We start from the raw sequence: 18,103 nt of genomic DNA, 5'->3' as shown, positions 1-18,103 counted from the left end.
TTAGAATCTCTGAACAAGAAATAAACCTTCAATTCAATTAAGGCGACATAGTTCGTCAAATAATTAAATGGAAACAAAATCAGCTCAGCCTCATTTGTAACCAAAAAATAAACGATATGAAAGTGAAATGCATTCATTCTAAAGTTATTTCAAAAATATAAATATAAGTGCATGATCAAACGGGATGAAGAGTTATATTCTGTCATCTCATCATAAAATTATAAGAATTCCTAAAACAGCGGAGATTATGGACTCGTTTATGATGATGTCTTCTTTGCAGACTAAAAGCTGCTCACAGTAAGACAGCAGTAGGAAAACGATCAAGGAATGCAGGGCAGCAACTAACCTTGAATCCCGAAAAGATCTAAAATGGCTACCTTTCGTTTATCATTCCGTAACCATGACAAATCAAACTCAAATGGCACTTCACATTTGACTTAAATACTTATTTTTGGAGTGGTGAGTTTCACAAGTCTCTTTAAAATTTAATAGAAGATTCAAGAAAGTTAAAATTATTGTAGAGAATACCTTTAAATCAGAACTTATCCATTTATGCATTGATTTGAGAACCTCAGAACATGATCCCCCAGCTACGCAAATCATTAATTGTATTTGTTCCCCCAAAGAATTGAATCTCTCCTTACCGTTCGAGACGTTGGAGGTGCTGAAGGACTGGTTAGCGACACCATCTCTTGGATCGCGAGACGGAGTTTTAACCTGTGGAGAGGGTTGCTGATGCCAATCTCGCGCTGTATTTCGGTGTCTGACAAGGCTGACATGATAGCACCACTTTTAACATTGGCCCTGCAGGCTGCCACGTACCAGGCTGGCATTCCTACCCAAAGCTGCAAACAAAAACACAATCGCTTGAAATTCCGGAAGTAACACAAAATGTCTTTTGACAAATTGAGCGCCGCTAATATCATGAATAAGTCCGCCCCGACGCATTTTTACGGCTACAATTCAATGGATATTGATTTGCAGTTTTACCTCCAGCCACACAACTACAGTAGGCCCATCCCATAATGCAAATGGCAAGCCTTGCCTCCGTGCTTCCTCCAACAACTCCGTCCTAAAATATGACATTAACATAAATCCGTATCCATTACTCAGTTCAGTAGATATACAAAAAGAAGGTGCTGCAACTGGCTCTCTGTACATTGGGAGCGAAATAAGCAGTTTTTCCCTCCAAGTTCACCATGAAGTAATTGTAGCTTGTTAATTTTTATATAAAAATGGTATTTAACACATGCACAAAGATGAGATTAAAGTTATGTAAAACTTGCAATATTAAATATTAATGAGAATGTATTAGCAAATTAGCAAACATTTCCAAGAGTTTTTTTTAAAAGGAAAAGGATCAGAGAAACCAGAAAACCACTCCTTCACACAAGCATTCTTAATAGAAAAGACGTCACGGTAAAGTTTCACACGGCAAGCACACATTTTCCCGCAAGTTAAAATACACCACATGGAATACTATTCCAAAGAGTTCCAGTTACTGACGTTGTTGACAACGCTCTGCATCATCACTGCCCCAATGTTCAGTCCCCTCAAAAGAATGTTATATTTAAAAGTATCCCAACCCCCTGCTTCCTCCGTCAAGTGAAAGACTGGTGTTCATAACAGGCCTGTCCATTATACCAACTCATACAGTAATTGGTTTGGAAGTGTGCGCCTCCAAGTTCGGCAAAAACTGATGCCATGGAGTCATAGTTGTCAGAATTCAACTGGTAAACTTCTGGTCAGGAGACTGGTTCTCCAGGGGCTTGGACTCCTCAAAGTGTGAGGCACTAAGTGTTTGAAAGTCATGCTCACTTTTTGCTATTTGCTATCCAAGACATTAATGTTTTTCTCGTCTTACAAACTGGAGCTCAATGGAAGTATGAACATTTCAAGTTATAATCCTGCATTCCACACATTCCAGTGAAGGAACACAATTGCCTTTCCATTATAAGTTGGCACAGACCCACAGAGCAAAACCCAGTGCATTCATGAAGGTTTCCGAAAAATGAACTTACCCAGATTTATTACTAAATCATGGAGTGAATAGTAGAAAACATAAGGGGAGGAAAATGGGAAAAAAAAATGTGTGAAACACTCGTTCAAAATTGAAACCAACGAAAGAATAGGGACAAAAGACGTGGAGAAAGGAACGTTTCCTTCTGAACACTGTTACTTATGCAATAAGAACAATTTAATAGTGGCACTCAATAAAATGTCAATGGACAGTATCCCAAGCAACGTCTTGTTCAAGAGCGATTCCCAAGAATGCAGCAACATGTTGCAACCCAGAGTGCTGGAACGCAGATCTGTACCTTGGATTCCTTACAAATTGAGCTGATTTCAATCACATTACAGCTAATAGAGTCGAGGTAATTCCCAAACGGGGAAAAATATATATCTAGGAGCCATGATTCAATGTAAATGGGCCCTTGGTTTAACATTGGTGGGTCAGCTCAGCCTCCAACCCATTCCTTAAATAGCAAGAAAAGGAGAGAACAACATAAAATTGCATCTTAACCCAGTCAACATCTACAGCTATCAACAAAGGCCTATTCATCAATAAACAATGGAACAGCGGACACTTCTCTCGGCCACAAGCGATTAAAAGTGCCACAGATTTAAAATGTCTAACCATTCACAAATACCAATTTACTTCTCCATTAAAATTCTTCAAATGAAAACATTAAAAAAAAACTTACTTCTTCTTCATTTTTCTATCTTTTTCTGCCTGGCCACCAAGTTTACTAAGTCCTAAGGCATCCTGAGGCGAGGCTTCCATGTCTGGCGTGCCAGCTAAAACGTTGGAAAAATTACAAGTTATACATGTGAATGTGGCAAGAACTATGAACTGAAGTAACATTTTCTTTCCGGCAAATGTAAACTATCCAAATATTCAAAGATATCATTCAGCAAAGAGAAAAAAAAGCAATGTGAAATATACAATGTCAGGTTGTTTCAAGGCTTAGCTGTAGAATTAGAGATTGTAGCAAATTAAAGTTAAAGTCCAATATGACTGATATTCTTGGTAATTCCACCATAATGAGAAAATATATGATTCTTGCTACCAGCTTACTGTATTTTATTGTTTGTACTGTGCACCTTTTGTCAGTGAGAAATGTAATAGAAATTGTATTCTTTGGGACATTTGTACAAAAACTGACCTCAAAGTTCAGGACTATCACTGCAGCAAAGTACAAGCGAAAGTCCACAAAACCCTAAGAAAACCTGCTGTATTTCTTTCATGAAAGGATAGCATAATATGTTTTTTTTTGGAACAAATGCCTAGCATTTTTGTGTGGCCAATATGATTTTCATTTAAGGTACTGATGAATATCATGAAATACATCTTTGAGTTTGCATTAATTAGATATACAATCTGAATTATAACCATGCTTAATTAACTATTCACTGCATAAAAGCCAACAAAATTTATTGTTAAATATTAATTATACAAAATCTATTAATTCGGGTAGGTCCAATAATGTTTCTTAATAGAGGTGATGCTACAAAACTGTGATTTTGGCCCAAACTATTGTATTTTACTAATTAAAGCCTACATTGGACAGATTTGTTTAAAGACTTGGTTATGATATTGTAACGAGCATCACAAAGTTCACTGTATTATTCACATGGTTATTTCCACAATGTGATTTCTGTTGCAAATATTCACCCTTTTTTTCTCTCTCAGTAAAACATTACAATTTTCAGTTTCAAAAATAATTTAATTAGTATGCAAAACGCATGGATTAAATTGATGCAGTTGCTTTTTAATTCAACCTCTTATCGAAGATGAACCCCGATAGCATAAAGTCCACACTGCCACATATAATAGATATTAGTAGGTATTAAACTTTTCCACGTTTACAGCACACATTTTGCCATGCCAAAAATTTCCATGCCAAGTCAATAATTAAAGGTACAAGCAACTTCCATTCAGAAAGTCAAGTAAATCCAAACAAAGAACAAGAAGACCAACAGAATAGAAAGTGTGACCTGAACCTGGAAAGGTAGCATGTAGATTGGGCTAAGATTGATGGACAGTCATTTGGCAATAAAGAACCAAGAGAATGGAAGAGAAACAAATTATGCGAAAATTGAAATGAATTAAAATTGCGAAAAAAAAGAATTCTAGGCATTCAGATATGCCGTAGGCTTTACAGAACAAATTAAACGTAAGACAAAATGTAAATTGAAAGAAAAAACGATAAATTTACACGCTCCGGAGTTTAGGCTATTTGACTTCCAAACCAACCTTGTCCCGTTGGATCTCTGATGGTCTGTCCGAGCCGACCTTTTTCTTTCTTACCAAACAGACGCCCAATGGAAGATTTTATACTCTTCTTCTTGGGGGCTTTGTGAAGGGAATCTTGGCTGCTGTTGCTACTGCTGGGATTGCTGACCTGGCCATCCTGTGACCCAGTCGAACTACAGAAAATAAAGTGATTCATTCATACAGTTGGGATTTTTATTCTAAATAAATTTCGGTACACAAATAATGTCGCAGAGCATCACGCAAAAAATGTGAATCAACTAGTACATGATACAGAAAATTCACAATTTGACCACTGATAAATTATTTCTCACATTGTACATTTCAACAAGCATAAATATTCTATTCGGAATAATCTAATTGCGAAAGAGTTCACACTTTTAATTTCCAAGTTTCACACCTAAAATGTTGACTGAATTAATACCGTTAGCAATCTCATGGTAAAAGCTTGATATTTAAAATTATATATTCCCATGATTGGTAGATGCTTTGAAGTCAGATCAATTTCCTGTGAGGAACTGAATCCCAGTGTAATTAATGGCTACCAGTTTGACAACTGCATTTAGCTTCAAAACTGCAAAAGTTTCTGTTTGTACAACATACAAAGGTTCAGCAAGCACAACAAGGGAATGGTTAATGCTTCTTCCACTTTCTTATGTCATATGCAATCAATACTGTAATTCTTTTTAAAAAGTTCTAACATGAAAGATAAGACTTTTTTTAGTTATACACCTTATCACCGGGCGATACAGACCATACAGCTACAGATCCCAGATTCAAATCTCAGACTGTGCTGAATTATCTAAACTTAGCTGGGGGCACTACAATTATACAGGGTGAAACAGAAGTCTTTACTCAAGAGATTTTAATTATTAATTATGTTTTTTTTTAAAAGACAGCATGCGTGGAGTGTGCGCAGCTATTATAGATGTCTTTCATCGCGTTCATGAAAGCTTTTGTCATCGAGTTGATATGTGTAATAATAATAATCCTTGCATTTGACATAACGCCTTACCACGACTTCTAGTGAATTGAGTGTATATTTGTGGGCGAAACGCGGCAGTCGACTGCGCACAGCAGTGTCCCACAAAAACTGGATTGTGTGACCAAATTATTATTTATAAAACGTCTACATGGCATAGAGTTTTAATATCTCATACAAACCTATGAATAAGGACTTTGGATTCACCCTACATAATTGTGCTGGTGGTCTCCATTATGCTAAGGATTGGAATTTTATTTATATAAATATATTATATACATATGCACACACACACTACATATTAATACATGCACAATTCTACAATTCTAAGGTGGTAAAGTTTTACCTTCGTATATCCCGGATATCTTCCTGACTCATTGTAAACAAAACACCTTGATTAATTCTGTCCAGCCGAATGGACCGAGGTGTGGAGGGCGGTGACGTTTCACACTTGATGGTGGTTTTATCTTCTCGGAAATCATCTTTCATTATTGGAGACTATATTGAGAAATTGCAATGGAGTTTTAAAAAACACAAGCACCAGTTCGTACATCAATGTCAAAAATTAGTGAATTCATAAAATTCTAACAGCAAATAATAATAACAATCCTTGGATTTGATATAGCGCCTAATCACGTCTTCGAGACATCTCAAAGCGCTTCACAGAATATACTATAAAGTGAATTGACTGTATATTGTGTGGGCGAAAATTTCTCCAAATGACTTCAGGACACACAGATAGCTGAAAAGAACCCAATAAATATTATGGTGACTGAAACTTCGATCAGTATGGTTATTAATTAACGTGGTAACCGGAAGTTACTTTAGGAGTGTTGTTGGATTTTAGGAAAGTAGATGACAAGGTGAGATATCTTCTCGTACCAAATTTTGCAGAAAAGCTTACATTTAGCAATATGAAAAATTAGAGACTGAAAAAAGATGGAAAAGGCAGAAAAGAAAACATGAACACAGATGTAAGCAGCACTTCTCGCATCAATTAGCCCAACTCAGAAATCCTCTGTGATCTGAGACTAATGCTACCAAGAGAATGGTTTGTAGTCAGGTCTCTGCCAATACACAAACTTGGAGACACATTGCAACACCCACTCAGGGTATCACAATTCTGATATTTGTTTCCCTCGATGAGCACGAAAACCGTAACTTCTATTTGACATGGTTCTGGTCAAGAAATGAACTGGGTGGGGGCAAACCAATTTAAAATCTTTGTGTGTGTGTGTTGTCAACTGGAGAGCTCTAACATTCCCTCATTTACTGGAATGTTTGGTTTTTGAAACACTCCAATTTACCCTGGAATGAAGTATTTCTGATTCATCACTTTTTTGAAAATAAATGCATGATAATAAAGCTTAAGCCATGCAAACATTTCAAATAAATAAATAAATAAATCTATCTTGGGGTTGGGAAGGAATTAAAAGAATTACTTAAATTTTTGATGCCATGCTCAACAGCAGAAAATATAGCATATAGTACATTTTATGAGCATGATTGTGGTATGTTCGGTGTACAACTGTCCACCCACCAGTAGGCAATTCAAGTTCAATTTTATACATTTACCTTCCTACGTAGTTTCCTTAAATCACTAGGCTGACACATGCAAAGAAAAGAGAGAGTAATTAAGGATACAAAATTGATCGAAAGGTTATACAAGACAACAGTCCCAGAAACCATAGCAATTGGAGGAAAAGGTCGGAAAATTAAAAGCAAACTTTTTTTAATGCATTACTTCAAACGTTGCATAAATTTCAACAGCTAATAGCATCTGTAGTTATCTGCTGCACCAAGATTATAACAACCCCAACTAGTTGGTTGTGGAGCAGCAATTTTTTTTGTCCTAGTTTGATCAAAAGACTTTGAAAGTTGCAGCGTACTACAGGAGAGTATCCCCTATCCTTTAAAGCTAACTTCTATGTATAAATACCTAGAAATCCATTGAAATTAGCTGTTACTCAACCTCATCTTTCTTTTAAAGTAACTCAACCTGCTTTACCAATATAGAAATCAGACCGCAATGACGAGAGCAATGCCTGATCTTTGGATTGTTGAAAACCACATTTGTCTTGCAGTTTGCAATGTAGAGCAGTCGTGATGTTACAAACATTAACGAGAAATTTTAACAAGTCTATATTTGCCTATAGATCACAAATCACAGAAAAAGAATATCTAATCCAGATAATATCTAATAATTTGTCTTGTGGACGTGTTCTTCACACTCTTACACTAGCTAGCCACATACTTTAGAAAGATGCTGCAACTTTATACGAAGCTTACGAGGAACAAAAAAAAAGTTTTGAACTTACAAGAGTCATGGCTCCCAGCCGCTCGACCTCGTGAGCTGGGCTGCGAGGGGCTCGTTTAGGGGTCGAGTGCCCACTGCCTGGCGGTGAGGAACTGGCGTGGGAGGAAGTAGTGAATGAGGCAGGGAGGGTCCCCGCAGACCTAAACCGACAAAGGTTCAGACCATCAAGGCTTCCACTGCCTACACGGCTCTCAATTTCCTCCGCTCGCTGCTGTGTCGACTCCTTTTCTTCTTGGATCAGCCTACAAAAATAGCCAGATGAGATCTTGGGGCTTTGCTTACTTTCTCTCTCTCTCTCTCTCTTTCCTTCATCCAAAACGTTAATGAAGCCGATTTTAAACTCTTACTTTTTTCTGCAATTAACTGCAATTATCAAGAGTACCTCTTTCCACTGAGGTTTCTGGTTGGTATGAACAACTACTACTAGCTGGTCCTTTGTTCGATATGATAGAATTTCACAAAGACATTTTTATTTCTTGAAGTTTATCGACTTTAGCGTGTCATTTTTTTTCTTTCAAAAACGTCTAAAACAAACCTTATTTCGTTATTGATGGCATCCAATTGTTCCTGAAGCATCATGGCAAGCGTTTGGGCATCAGCCTGGCCACTTGGCGACAAGAGATCAGCCGAGCTGAAAATAGTCTCCCGATCATCTTCTGCATCTGATACTTCTGCATCACTCTCGAAAGCCTGAGCTACGTGAGCCAGGACACTGGCCTGTTGTGCACGCTCCCATTCTTGCTCATTTAGTGTCTGAACCTGCTCATAAAAAAAACGCAACACAAAAGCCTCAGAAGAGATAAGCAAGCCAGCTGGCCTTATCATACCGTTTTGGTCACCCGGATGTCTGATAAACAATACTGTGCTTATCAGTATCCAAACCAGACTGAAATTTACACATATGTATGTCACTTACATGCCAAAGTTTCCATGTGTCTGGAATGGAATGCGCACTCTCTCTCGGGCGGGTGGGGTGGGTGGGGGTGAGCGGGGAGACGGAAGGCGGGAACACCCCACTTGTCTAATTCTGTAGCGTACTAGAGGCAGGCTGGCAAAGGACAAGGCTTGGGAACCCCAGAGTGTGTATTGGGGTTCGGCTGGAATGGAACCAACTGATACTGGATAGTCTTATTATTCCAAGCACCCTTGGGCAAGCTTCCCATTGCTCACCCAGCTAGGACCACCCTCCCAATAAGGGTTTGGCTTGCAGGATTATGGAAAAGGTTTTGCTTGGTTTAAAAAGCCAGATACAAAAACGAACAGAAACAAGTTTACTTTGTCTAACAATTGTTCTTGTTGCCTTTAACGTTTTTTTTAAAAATGTAATATTTTTTAGAAAGAGGTGACAGAATTTGTTTCAGCACAGTTTGTGAAACTGCATAAAACACTTTTTGAGCGTACAAACTTACATGCTGCATGCATCCATCATAAAAGTAGCAAGGAACAGAAGAAAAACACATTAAGATGGGACAGCAACAAATCGTTTCAATAAACTATGCATCTTTACTTAATAAGAAAGTCTGTGATGCAAAAAGTCACTGTTTTTTTGAGGATTTGCAAAACTAACACACACAGCCCAAGAGCTGAGAGTTAATTATGGAATAAATTAAAAAATCAATGATATATTAAACATCATGAAGCATGGTTACAGGTAAGCAGAACCACTACAAAATTGAAAACCCCATTACACAATGGCTAAGGTGGATAATCTAAAAGCTAATGCGACTAACACAACAAATGCTGCTGTGCATAAAAAATAATTCTCTGGAGATTAATAACCATGTGGCTAGCTCGATACATCTGCATTAAAATTACACACATGAAATAGCAACAACATTCGTTACCTTAACAATGAGTAATCAATGGGATCTCAAATCCTCAAACCTCTAACAGTGGCTCCATTATGTGAAAAGGCTCATCTTTTTTGAAAAGATTGTCAACAGACCAACAGAATATATCATGAGTTTGAGAGAATTCAAGATTTGTCACACAAAAGACAGTCTTTAAATTTCCTTGTGCCTATTGTACTTGTGAATAACTGCTTTATATGAGTGGGGCAGACAAGTTATCAAAAACAGTGATGCAGGCACGGATGCCCTCATGTTATTATTATTATTATGCTTAATTGGCCTTTGGAGCAGCTTTTCACTCCTCAAAAAAGTTCCCTCAAAAAACGGACGAATGTTTTTTTTTTAGTCTGACTTTCCCAAAATCCACGGAACTTTTTTTGTAAAAAAGCGAGCTTGACTTAAAAAAACACACACAAGGTTAAGACAAAAATGCTACACCAATTCAAATTGCGTGAGAAAAAAACACAAACGCTTTACCTTTGAAGGCTCATCTCGTAAAGCAGCTAAACGGCCTTTCTGAGTCCTACGTAATACTGGTGCGCTGACATATGGTTCTGGATGATTGTCCACCACTGTTGTAGATGCTAGTGGGAACCTAAAGTCTGGGGTGCTACCTAAATGTGACCTGCTGAAAAAATATTTTAAAAATGCATAAAATATTTTGAATTTTTTTTCAAAAAATCCTATTAGTTTAAGGATTCATTTCCTAAAATGAAAGCATAGCAATACTGAAATCACATGAAAATTGCATCCCCTTGTTTTAGACGGTCCTGAAGTAAACAGAAATATGAACAGGTCATCACGCAGTCCAGTTTGGTTAGTTAGTTAGTTGATAAGCTTACTGGACATTTTTATAGTGGGGAGTGGTGAAAGAGAGGCACAAGACAAATCTTCTGCCAACTGGTTATATAGTGTAAAGGAGGGAGAATGTGTTCAATATGGTCATCAACAAAATCACGCATAGCGATTAATCATGTAACAAGTTTAGGCACTGAACAGACAAAGGATTGATTACTCATAGGGGCGGAAGCTATATACTGCTGTGCTTTTACTTTTATGCAGGATGGCAGTTTAACAAATGTTATGTTTTTCCTCCTGGAGTGTCCTTCAATTCCAATTGCTTCAGTCTCAAACATCTATGAAATATACTGCATTAACTTATTAATAGTAATTGTTGCATCCAATTTTTCAGTTTCAAGTTGAAATGGTTCACAGACCCAAGCAAGTTTACTTCAGTTTTAAAAATGATTTGCATTCAGAAGCATTAACCTAGCAATTCTCCACCTAAGTCTAAATTTGCAGTGGTTTTAAAATCTCAAAAAAATCTTCACAACGAATGCCTGGGGAGGAGAGTAATTTATTCCTTCTTGAAAACTGAATAAATTCTCTGCATCTCAGTTTCCCACTGAGCATATGTTTAACATACAACATGTAAATTAAAATACATTGCAAAGGAAATTAAGCAAATAGAGCTCTTCTGCAATCATGTGAAACAGGTTTCACTTTTACCCAGCACATTTGAGAAAACAATGATTCAGACTGGCATGTGTGGCGAGTTCTCATTTGCTCAAATCAAAAGACATGTTCCTGTTTTTCACCCCAGGTCTTTGGAAGAGGAGCTGAGGGAAACTTCCTGATAGGGATGGGGGAAACCTGAACTGTATTTGTTGCTTTTACCCATCTCTGGTTACAAAACACTGCAGCATTACTTCGTACATACTGTACCTGGACAGCATCTATTTTCAAAGAGAGTTTCAAACTCTGATAAACATTTATCAACATTTCTGGCAAGATATTAGTACTGTATCACGAAGACTAGAAGAAAAATAGTCAGACCATAGTTATTACAGCTATGTTTTCAATGTTGAGTGCAACATATCGAGAGCCTTGTAATTTTTCTGCAATAACATTTAGATTTTTAAATGCCCCACATAAAAATAATTGACGTTTTGGAAGGCTTCAAGTTGGACAAGGCATCTTATTAAATGCCCACAACTTGCATCACTTAAACAACACCTTCAGAAATGGCTGAAGCATAGTCATAACAAACATAAGATACTTTTTTTTAAAGATAGTGTGGCACTTATATTTTAATTACCTATGATGTAGAGAATCTCCAAAAGGTGCAGGTTTCACTCTCCACTGCTCATTTTCAGACCGCATGGTCTCAATTTCAACTAACACTTGCTCCTGAAATGTAAATCAAAGCATTGGGTTTAAAAACACAGCAAACACTTAAAAGAATATAAAATGCCATGCAACATCTCTGAAAGATCGACCATTCAGTCAGTAAATATGTTCATGACTTCAACCTCACCAGTTATAAAAGGTCATTGTTGTGCTCTAGTTTCACAGTAAATTACAGCATTTTTTGTTCAAAATGTTCTTTTAAATGCCAGTGCAAATCCATAACAGATACAATAGCAGCCTCCTGCGCTAAAACATTTCTGTTTCTATAAGAATAGTTCATTATTTATTGGAATACATGGGAAATGTCCACAAGATTGAGATTTAAAGAAAACCCACAGAACTTAATATAATAAAAGTACCCTGTACTACACACAACACAAAATACCCACATTTGCACTATAATCACATTACACACAATATTTCCATATTTTTATAGGGTCAAAGAGAGAATGTTCAATATAGTGGAGAATTCAATTTGCCATCAGACTGCACTTTCGTGGGATTGATATGTGAATTGCTGAAATTGTTTAAACACACAAACAATGCTTAAACACCATGTTTTTGATTTTGTTTGTGGGACAGCTTTACAAAGACTTAAAATTTCAAAGACTAGTGGCAGTAACATATATTAGTTGAGTTTGCACGGAGTGAGTCCAGCAAACTGATTTTGGATCTTCATTAATACAAACGTACACTAACTTTTGCATTAATTACCATTTTACACTTTTCTACAACAAAATGCATTGGTTCCAATTACACTTTATAAACCAATCATTTCCAATATATAAATTAAGCCCAACCACGAAAATGAGCTACATATTAAAATCACTATTTTGGGTACCCAAACCATATATATATATATATAGTATTATATCATAGAGCAAGTTTTAATATTTAAGATTAAAGCTTTCCTGTGAAATTAAAATATTTATCTGGTAACACTCAGACAGACTATTGTTAGTTTACATTCACAAAAATTCTTTCAAGCACAGGAGAAGGCTTACTAAAATTTCTCGAACAAACAGGGAACAAGAGGAGAATATGAATAAATCATGAAGCAACATTATCTTTACTTCCTTGGCTAATAACCTTTCAAACCGCCTACCTTCTCATGTTGTGTTTCTTCAATGAGTTTCTTTGTATTTTCTAGTTCTCGAATAAGGGCGTTCTGAAATATTTCACAGAATATACATCAGATCATTGCAATGTTCCTGCTAGAAAGTCAATACAGCCATTTCAATTCAAAGTTAAACAATTCAGCTAGTTAGCGTTACTGATCGAGAGATTTCTTCCCTCTTCCCATCATTTTAGCCTCTAAATATTTGATGTCTCGCCACCGCCACACTATATGCAGACAACAAATGGAAGACAAACAGCTGTTAATGGGTTCTGAGCAGTTTGGGCCTTCCATTAGGATCCAGCTGCTATTTGGAGGTCCTCTCCCTAAAAACGTGCAAAATACACTCACAAGGTGCATACATATGTCTATCCAAGATTTAAATGCAGCTTCTTAAATCTAGGGTTTTGCTAGACATACCAGGTAACAAGCCATCCGTAAGTTTCATAACTCCAACTATGTTTAATACAAAAAAGCATCACCTTTTCCTCTAATGCTGCCATCCGTTCTTTTAGATGAAGCTGAAGTCTTTCATTGGACTCAGAAAGAAGTTTATCTACGGTGTCTGATAAGCGTTTATTATGTTCTTCGTTCATCTTTTCCCTCTGTCGAGCCTTTAAAAGAAACAATCCAAACACGTGAAATCTCCCACTCAAACGGTTGACATCTTGAGAAAAATCATTGAACTGTCAACATCATTGCAATCTTAAGATACAAAAGTGTGACCATCTCTGAGGGCAGGAAGAACGTACAAGTATATATGCACACACCACATTACCTACAACTTTGCAAAGGAATCCACATGTCTACAAATGTCATAATGCAAAGATTACATAAACTGTGTAGGATTCAGTATTTGAAGTTGAAACAGATTTACTCTTTTAGAGGTTATAGAGCATAAAATGAAAAACATACTCGTTGTAATTCTTGATTCTTTTCTTCTAGCTGTGCCTCCAGCTGCCGTAACCTTTCTTCAATGTTCCCATGCCTTTCCTCGGCCTGGCAAAAAAAGGTAGTAAATTAGTATTGCAAAGACAGAGCTTTGAAATAATGAACCCTTGTGAAAAACTGCAACTCGTCCAGAAACCAATTTCCACTTTTTAGTGCCAAGCCTCAGCCAGTGGCCTCACAAAAGCCTGGTGTAAGCTGCACCGTATGAAATATACGACAGATGTTCAATGGTGCTTTAACTGCTCAGTGCACGTTTGAAGCTCAAAAGTTCAGCCAGCGTAGGTTACACGATCAAGGTATCAACTGCCACTGTTTGCAGAGGCAATAGGTAGCAAGCATAAAACAGTACACGGGAACAGTGCATATTCTACCTTCCTAAGCATGGCGTTCAGTTCCACCAGTCTAGCTTCCATAACAGTAGAATCTTCAGAAGAAAGGGAAGGATCAGACTATGAAAGGCAAAAAGAGAGGTACAGAAAAGAGCAGAAAGATTACAATAATCGATAATACTGAATGAGAAGGGAAAGTGGCTATTGAGGAATACTGATTAAAAAAAATAAATGGCCCGTCAAAAAAAGTTTGAAACTAGAGCGTGGAATAAAAAAGAATAATGGAAATGAATAAGTCTGACTCAGAATGAATTGTTGAGCTTAAATGAAAAGAGTTTCAAAATGTAGTAGGAAGGAAGTTCAGTTTACCACAATGTGCCTGCGCTGTATATTATATACAAGAGAGAATTTCCCAGTTCAGATTTTTAGATATTATTGTGGTCATTAACGACGGAAAAGGGTGGATACAACCCAGAGCCCAAGACCGTGATCAGAATGAATGAATATTAAACACTCACATTGTTGCATTTATACCAGAGCAGTGGGCTTCAAATTCCCACAGAGGTATAAGAATGCCACTTCAACAAGGCACAAAAACAAGCAGGAAAATAAAAACAGGACTCTGCTCAGTTAAACTTAAAACTACTTACAAAGCTTTCCAGGTTTCATTTTCCTTTGACAATAAACAGTAAAATATATTGTTGGTCATTTTGGTAAAGATAAGGGTAAAACAGAAGCAGCTTATAAAAATAATGACAAATCTTTTCAATTCAGAATGTATCAGTCTTACAATAATTATCCAAATGCAAACGTCGCACACTGGATTGGGGAAGAAAACGTGAAAATCTCTGTTCTTTTTTGGAACACACAATTCATTCCTCAACCCATCTTTCTCTCCATTTCACCCCGGTCACGACTATCATATTCCAATTAGCCCAAATTAGTACATGGCAAAAAAAAAAATGAGAATGCTTTACCCCACATGTGAATATGAAAGATCTGCATTCAAAACACATGGGCAACTGCTTCATTTTCTACACTCCTTAAAAATGTCAGAAGCCAGACAGCCCTGCCAACTTACACTAACCAAATCGTAGCCAAGTACAAATTTTAGATGAACAAAAAGATTCGTCCATGGAGCCATGTTACAGGAGTCTAAACTAAAAATATTTAAAATGTACAACAATGTGTATATATATATGTATACTTTGTTAAATAGCCTTTTTTCCGGTTCACTGTTCTCCTATAACTTGTACTTCTCACTGATCATTTTACGTGATTACGCAATTAAAAATGCATCTACTGTATGTTCTCTCTCTAGGATACGTGCAATTTGGATCAATACTCACAGGATACAAAAGAAAACCCAGAACCATATAAATACTCACAAGTAACAAAAAACCTGACCAATCAAATTCAGTAAAACCCTCTCATGAATCTGGAGTTAACACTCTAAAAATCAGGTATCCTTCCCTATTAATGGCGCCATGAGGTAGCTCTGACAACATGTTTGCAAACATCTCAGGATTAGTGAACGGTTTATCAACAGCTAATTGGTTTGAAAGACATCTAGTCAAACAATTTACCACAGATTAGCTTGTGGCTATAAACCTTCAACATATGGATGTTTCATCATATAATAATAATAATAATCATGGGTAACAATCTGAAAAAGTGAAGAACATGATGTTCCAAATTTGTGTGTAAGGAGCTGTTCCATATGATTTGGGATCCAGCACACTACTTGTAAAAGATAAAAACATGGTTTAAAGACCAAAACACACACAAACAGTCAATACCTACCTTGCTAAGCGCTGCTACCCTTTGTGCCAATTCTGCTTCTACCTCTGGCAGAGTTTCTGCTTTCCTGAGAGTTTGCTGCAGCTTCTGTTCAGCTAGTTCCAGGCGTTCTTGCAACTGACGGTTCTTTTCTTCACTCTATTGAAGGTTAATAAGACATCAGTCATTTCAACATAAAAGCAAAGACAACACTAATTGGCTACAATTCTAATTCGATGCAATGTAATAAGATGAGAATCATTTACTTGAATCCAGACTTTCTCTCTCATATTCACCTTCAAATAAATAGTCACTGCATTTTACACCAAATCCTATGAAACACTGAGACTATTCAGTGAAATTCTTCTCTTTTACCGTATAAATATACAAACTATACAGTCACTACACTTTACAGTATATCCTGTGACGATGTCTTGAAGACGTGATAAACCGCGATATCAAATGCAAGGATTATCATTATTATAAATGAGTGAGCTGAGACTGAAAGTGGATGGATGATTTGTGGCTGACCTTTGCTGCTCTGAAGGAGGTGCATAGGAAGGAGCTCAAGCCAACCTTTCCCCTAATTTAGTCCTTCCCATTTCTATTATTCTAGTTGTACTGTAAAGCTACTTTACCACAAAACTCCAGATCATTTTGACTACCTCAAACTAAGTTAAAATGAAAGTCTACAGAGAAATGGTTTTAACAAAGTAAGGTGAAGTTTTACATTTCTGTTCATGAATAAATTAACAGAAGCAGCCTTAAAAACATCCCTTTTGCTGTAACTGGGGAAAAAAAGCTTCCAATGAGAATGGGAAACATTTAAAATTCAATCGAGTAGGTTTGAGTTGCAGCATATACACAACAAAATAATCTCATGGTTAACTAAACTCTCTTTTGCGGTGAACAATTAGGAAAAGTTAAAATGAAAAAGCCCTGAATCTGTGTTTGTCTATTGCATTGGTATTCAATGGCATGCAGCCCTCAACATGTTGATAATGTGCAAAACTGTCCAAATAAATTTACAGATTCCATTTGCCTGGGATTCAAAGACAGAATCCAAAGACCTGGGGGAGGGGAACTCCTATGTATAAATGAAGTTTGACAGTATTCGGTTTCGAATGTAGTATTTCGAATGTAATATTCCTCATGCTTTTCGAGTTAGAAAGCACAGCTGAAGCAAAATGTTCTTTTATTGAATCAGGTGCATTTGTGCATGCAAGGTTGCGGGTTCAGAAATAATGGTTTACTTATCACGTAATGCTTCAAATTGTACCACTGGGTATAAAGCCATCATACATTTTAATGTACCATGTTTACGTTTCTGCTACTCATTTACACCCACTTCCTACATTTCACGGCAAATAAAGTTATTCATCTAAGATGACTTAATTTGGGAAATTATAGAGGTCTGTACCTGTCTGTACATAGCATCTTTATTGGCAAGCTCATTTTCAAGTTTATCGTTGAGATCATGTACGGATGTAGCTTCACGCTGTGCACTGAGGTAGCGTTTTTCAAGAGTTGTTATTCTTTCCTCCATATCATCTTTCTGAGCCATAGCCTATAAAAGCAAAACACATTACTGAGTCAGTCTCTCAAAAAAAACACTTGCATCCCTGCTCCAAAAACAAAAAAGCACACAAGAGAAGTCATTAGCCCCATTAAGTGAGCAAAATATCAAAAATGCAGGTTATAATCAGATAGCTGCAAATAAGTCAAGATAGTTGCATTTATTAGCCAATTCTGCAAAGCTACTGTTTGATCAATCCCAAATATGAAAATACACTCACAAAATAAACGTCTATTACATTTCACAGGCTTTGCACACCGCAGGTTTAACTTAGTATTCTTACCTCACGCAAGTCCCTCTGGAGTTTAGTGTTCACTTCTTCAGACTTGATCAAGTCTTTACGGGCTGTATCCAGATCCTCTTCAAGTTCTGAGACTCTACTGGAAAGAGCAGCGAGTCGATCCTTCAGCTGCCCGTGTTCTTTGTTTTGTTTATCCACTACTTCCTGTAGTTCTATTACTTTAATCAAATCTTCATCGTGACTTATAGAGCTATTAGATAATCTCTGAAATAAAAATGAAAAGTTGTAATTAAATCTATGTTTTAATGAAAGCGAAATTTCGCTTCACCTACAGAAGTCATCAATCAGAAAGAATTGGACTCAAAACAAAGGTTTTTGTTCCTGGACCAACCATGGGAACAGGAGTAAATTATGTCTGACTACACCGGAATTTTATGCATCGCACAAGTGAGGTTGATGTAAAGATACACAAGGCAAGAAATATATACTTAGTGA

The 18,103-nt window shown here is 36.8% G+C and overlaps 1 protein-coding gene across 23 annotated transcripts in view; it reads right to left on the bottom strand.

Moving 5' to 3' along the window:
- LOC103175020 (liprin-alpha-1) overlaps window positions 1-18,103 on the bottom strand; it is a 47,053-nt gene that overhangs the window by 8,627 nt on the left and 20,323 nt on the right. For 5 of the 23 annotated variants that reach the window (XM_042341441.1, XM_042341452.1, XM_042341450.1 and 2 more), the window contains exons 6-23: window positions 17,651-17,872; window positions 17,212-17,358; window positions 15,816-15,950; window positions 14,055-14,132; window positions 13,648-13,731; window positions 13,215-13,346; window positions 12,721-12,783; window positions 11,524-11,615; window positions 9,903-10,053; window positions 8,111-8,337; window positions 7,577-7,817; window positions 6,834-6,863; window positions 5,605-5,756; window positions 4,259-4,431; window positions 2,706-2,799; window positions 2,022-2,033; window positions 991-1,072; window positions 645-845 (exon numbers count right to left, since the gene is read on the bottom strand). In XM_042341441.1, coding sequence (XP_042197375.1) covers window positions 645-845; window positions 991-1,072; window positions 2,022-2,033; window positions 2,706-2,799; window positions 4,259-4,431; window positions 5,605-5,756; window positions 6,834-6,863; window positions 7,577-7,817; window positions 8,111-8,337; window positions 9,903-10,053; window positions 11,524-11,615; window positions 12,721-12,783; window positions 13,215-13,346; window positions 13,648-13,731; window positions 14,055-14,132; window positions 15,816-15,950; window positions 17,212-17,358; window positions 17,651-17,872 — 2,316 coding nt within the window. The remainder of the gene's footprint in view (window positions 1-644; window positions 846-990; window positions 1,073-2,021; window positions 2,034-2,705; window positions 2,800-4,258; window positions 4,432-5,604; window positions 5,757-6,833; window positions 6,864-7,576; window positions 7,818-8,110; window positions 8,338-9,902; window positions 10,054-11,523; window positions 11,616-12,720; window positions 12,784-13,214; window positions 13,347-13,647; window positions 13,732-14,054; window positions 14,133-15,815; window positions 15,951-17,211; window positions 17,359-17,650; window positions 17,873-18,103) is intronic. The other 18 variants (XM_042341456.1, XM_042341465.1, XM_042341458.1 and 15 more) reach the window with 12 other exon arrangements.

The sequence above is a fragment of the Callorhinchus milii genome, unplaced genomic scaffold, assembly GCF_018977255.1.
Source record: "Callorhinchus milii isolate IMCB2004 unplaced genomic scaffold, IMCB_Cmil_1.0 Scaffold17, whole genome shotgun sequence".
Taxonomy (NCBI): domain Eukaryota; kingdom Metazoa; phylum Chordata; class Chondrichthyes; order Chimaeriformes; family Callorhinchidae; genus Callorhinchus; species Callorhinchus milii.
Note: the sequence above shows the minus strand (reverse complement) of the source record. Positions and strands in the feature narration are given on the sequence as shown.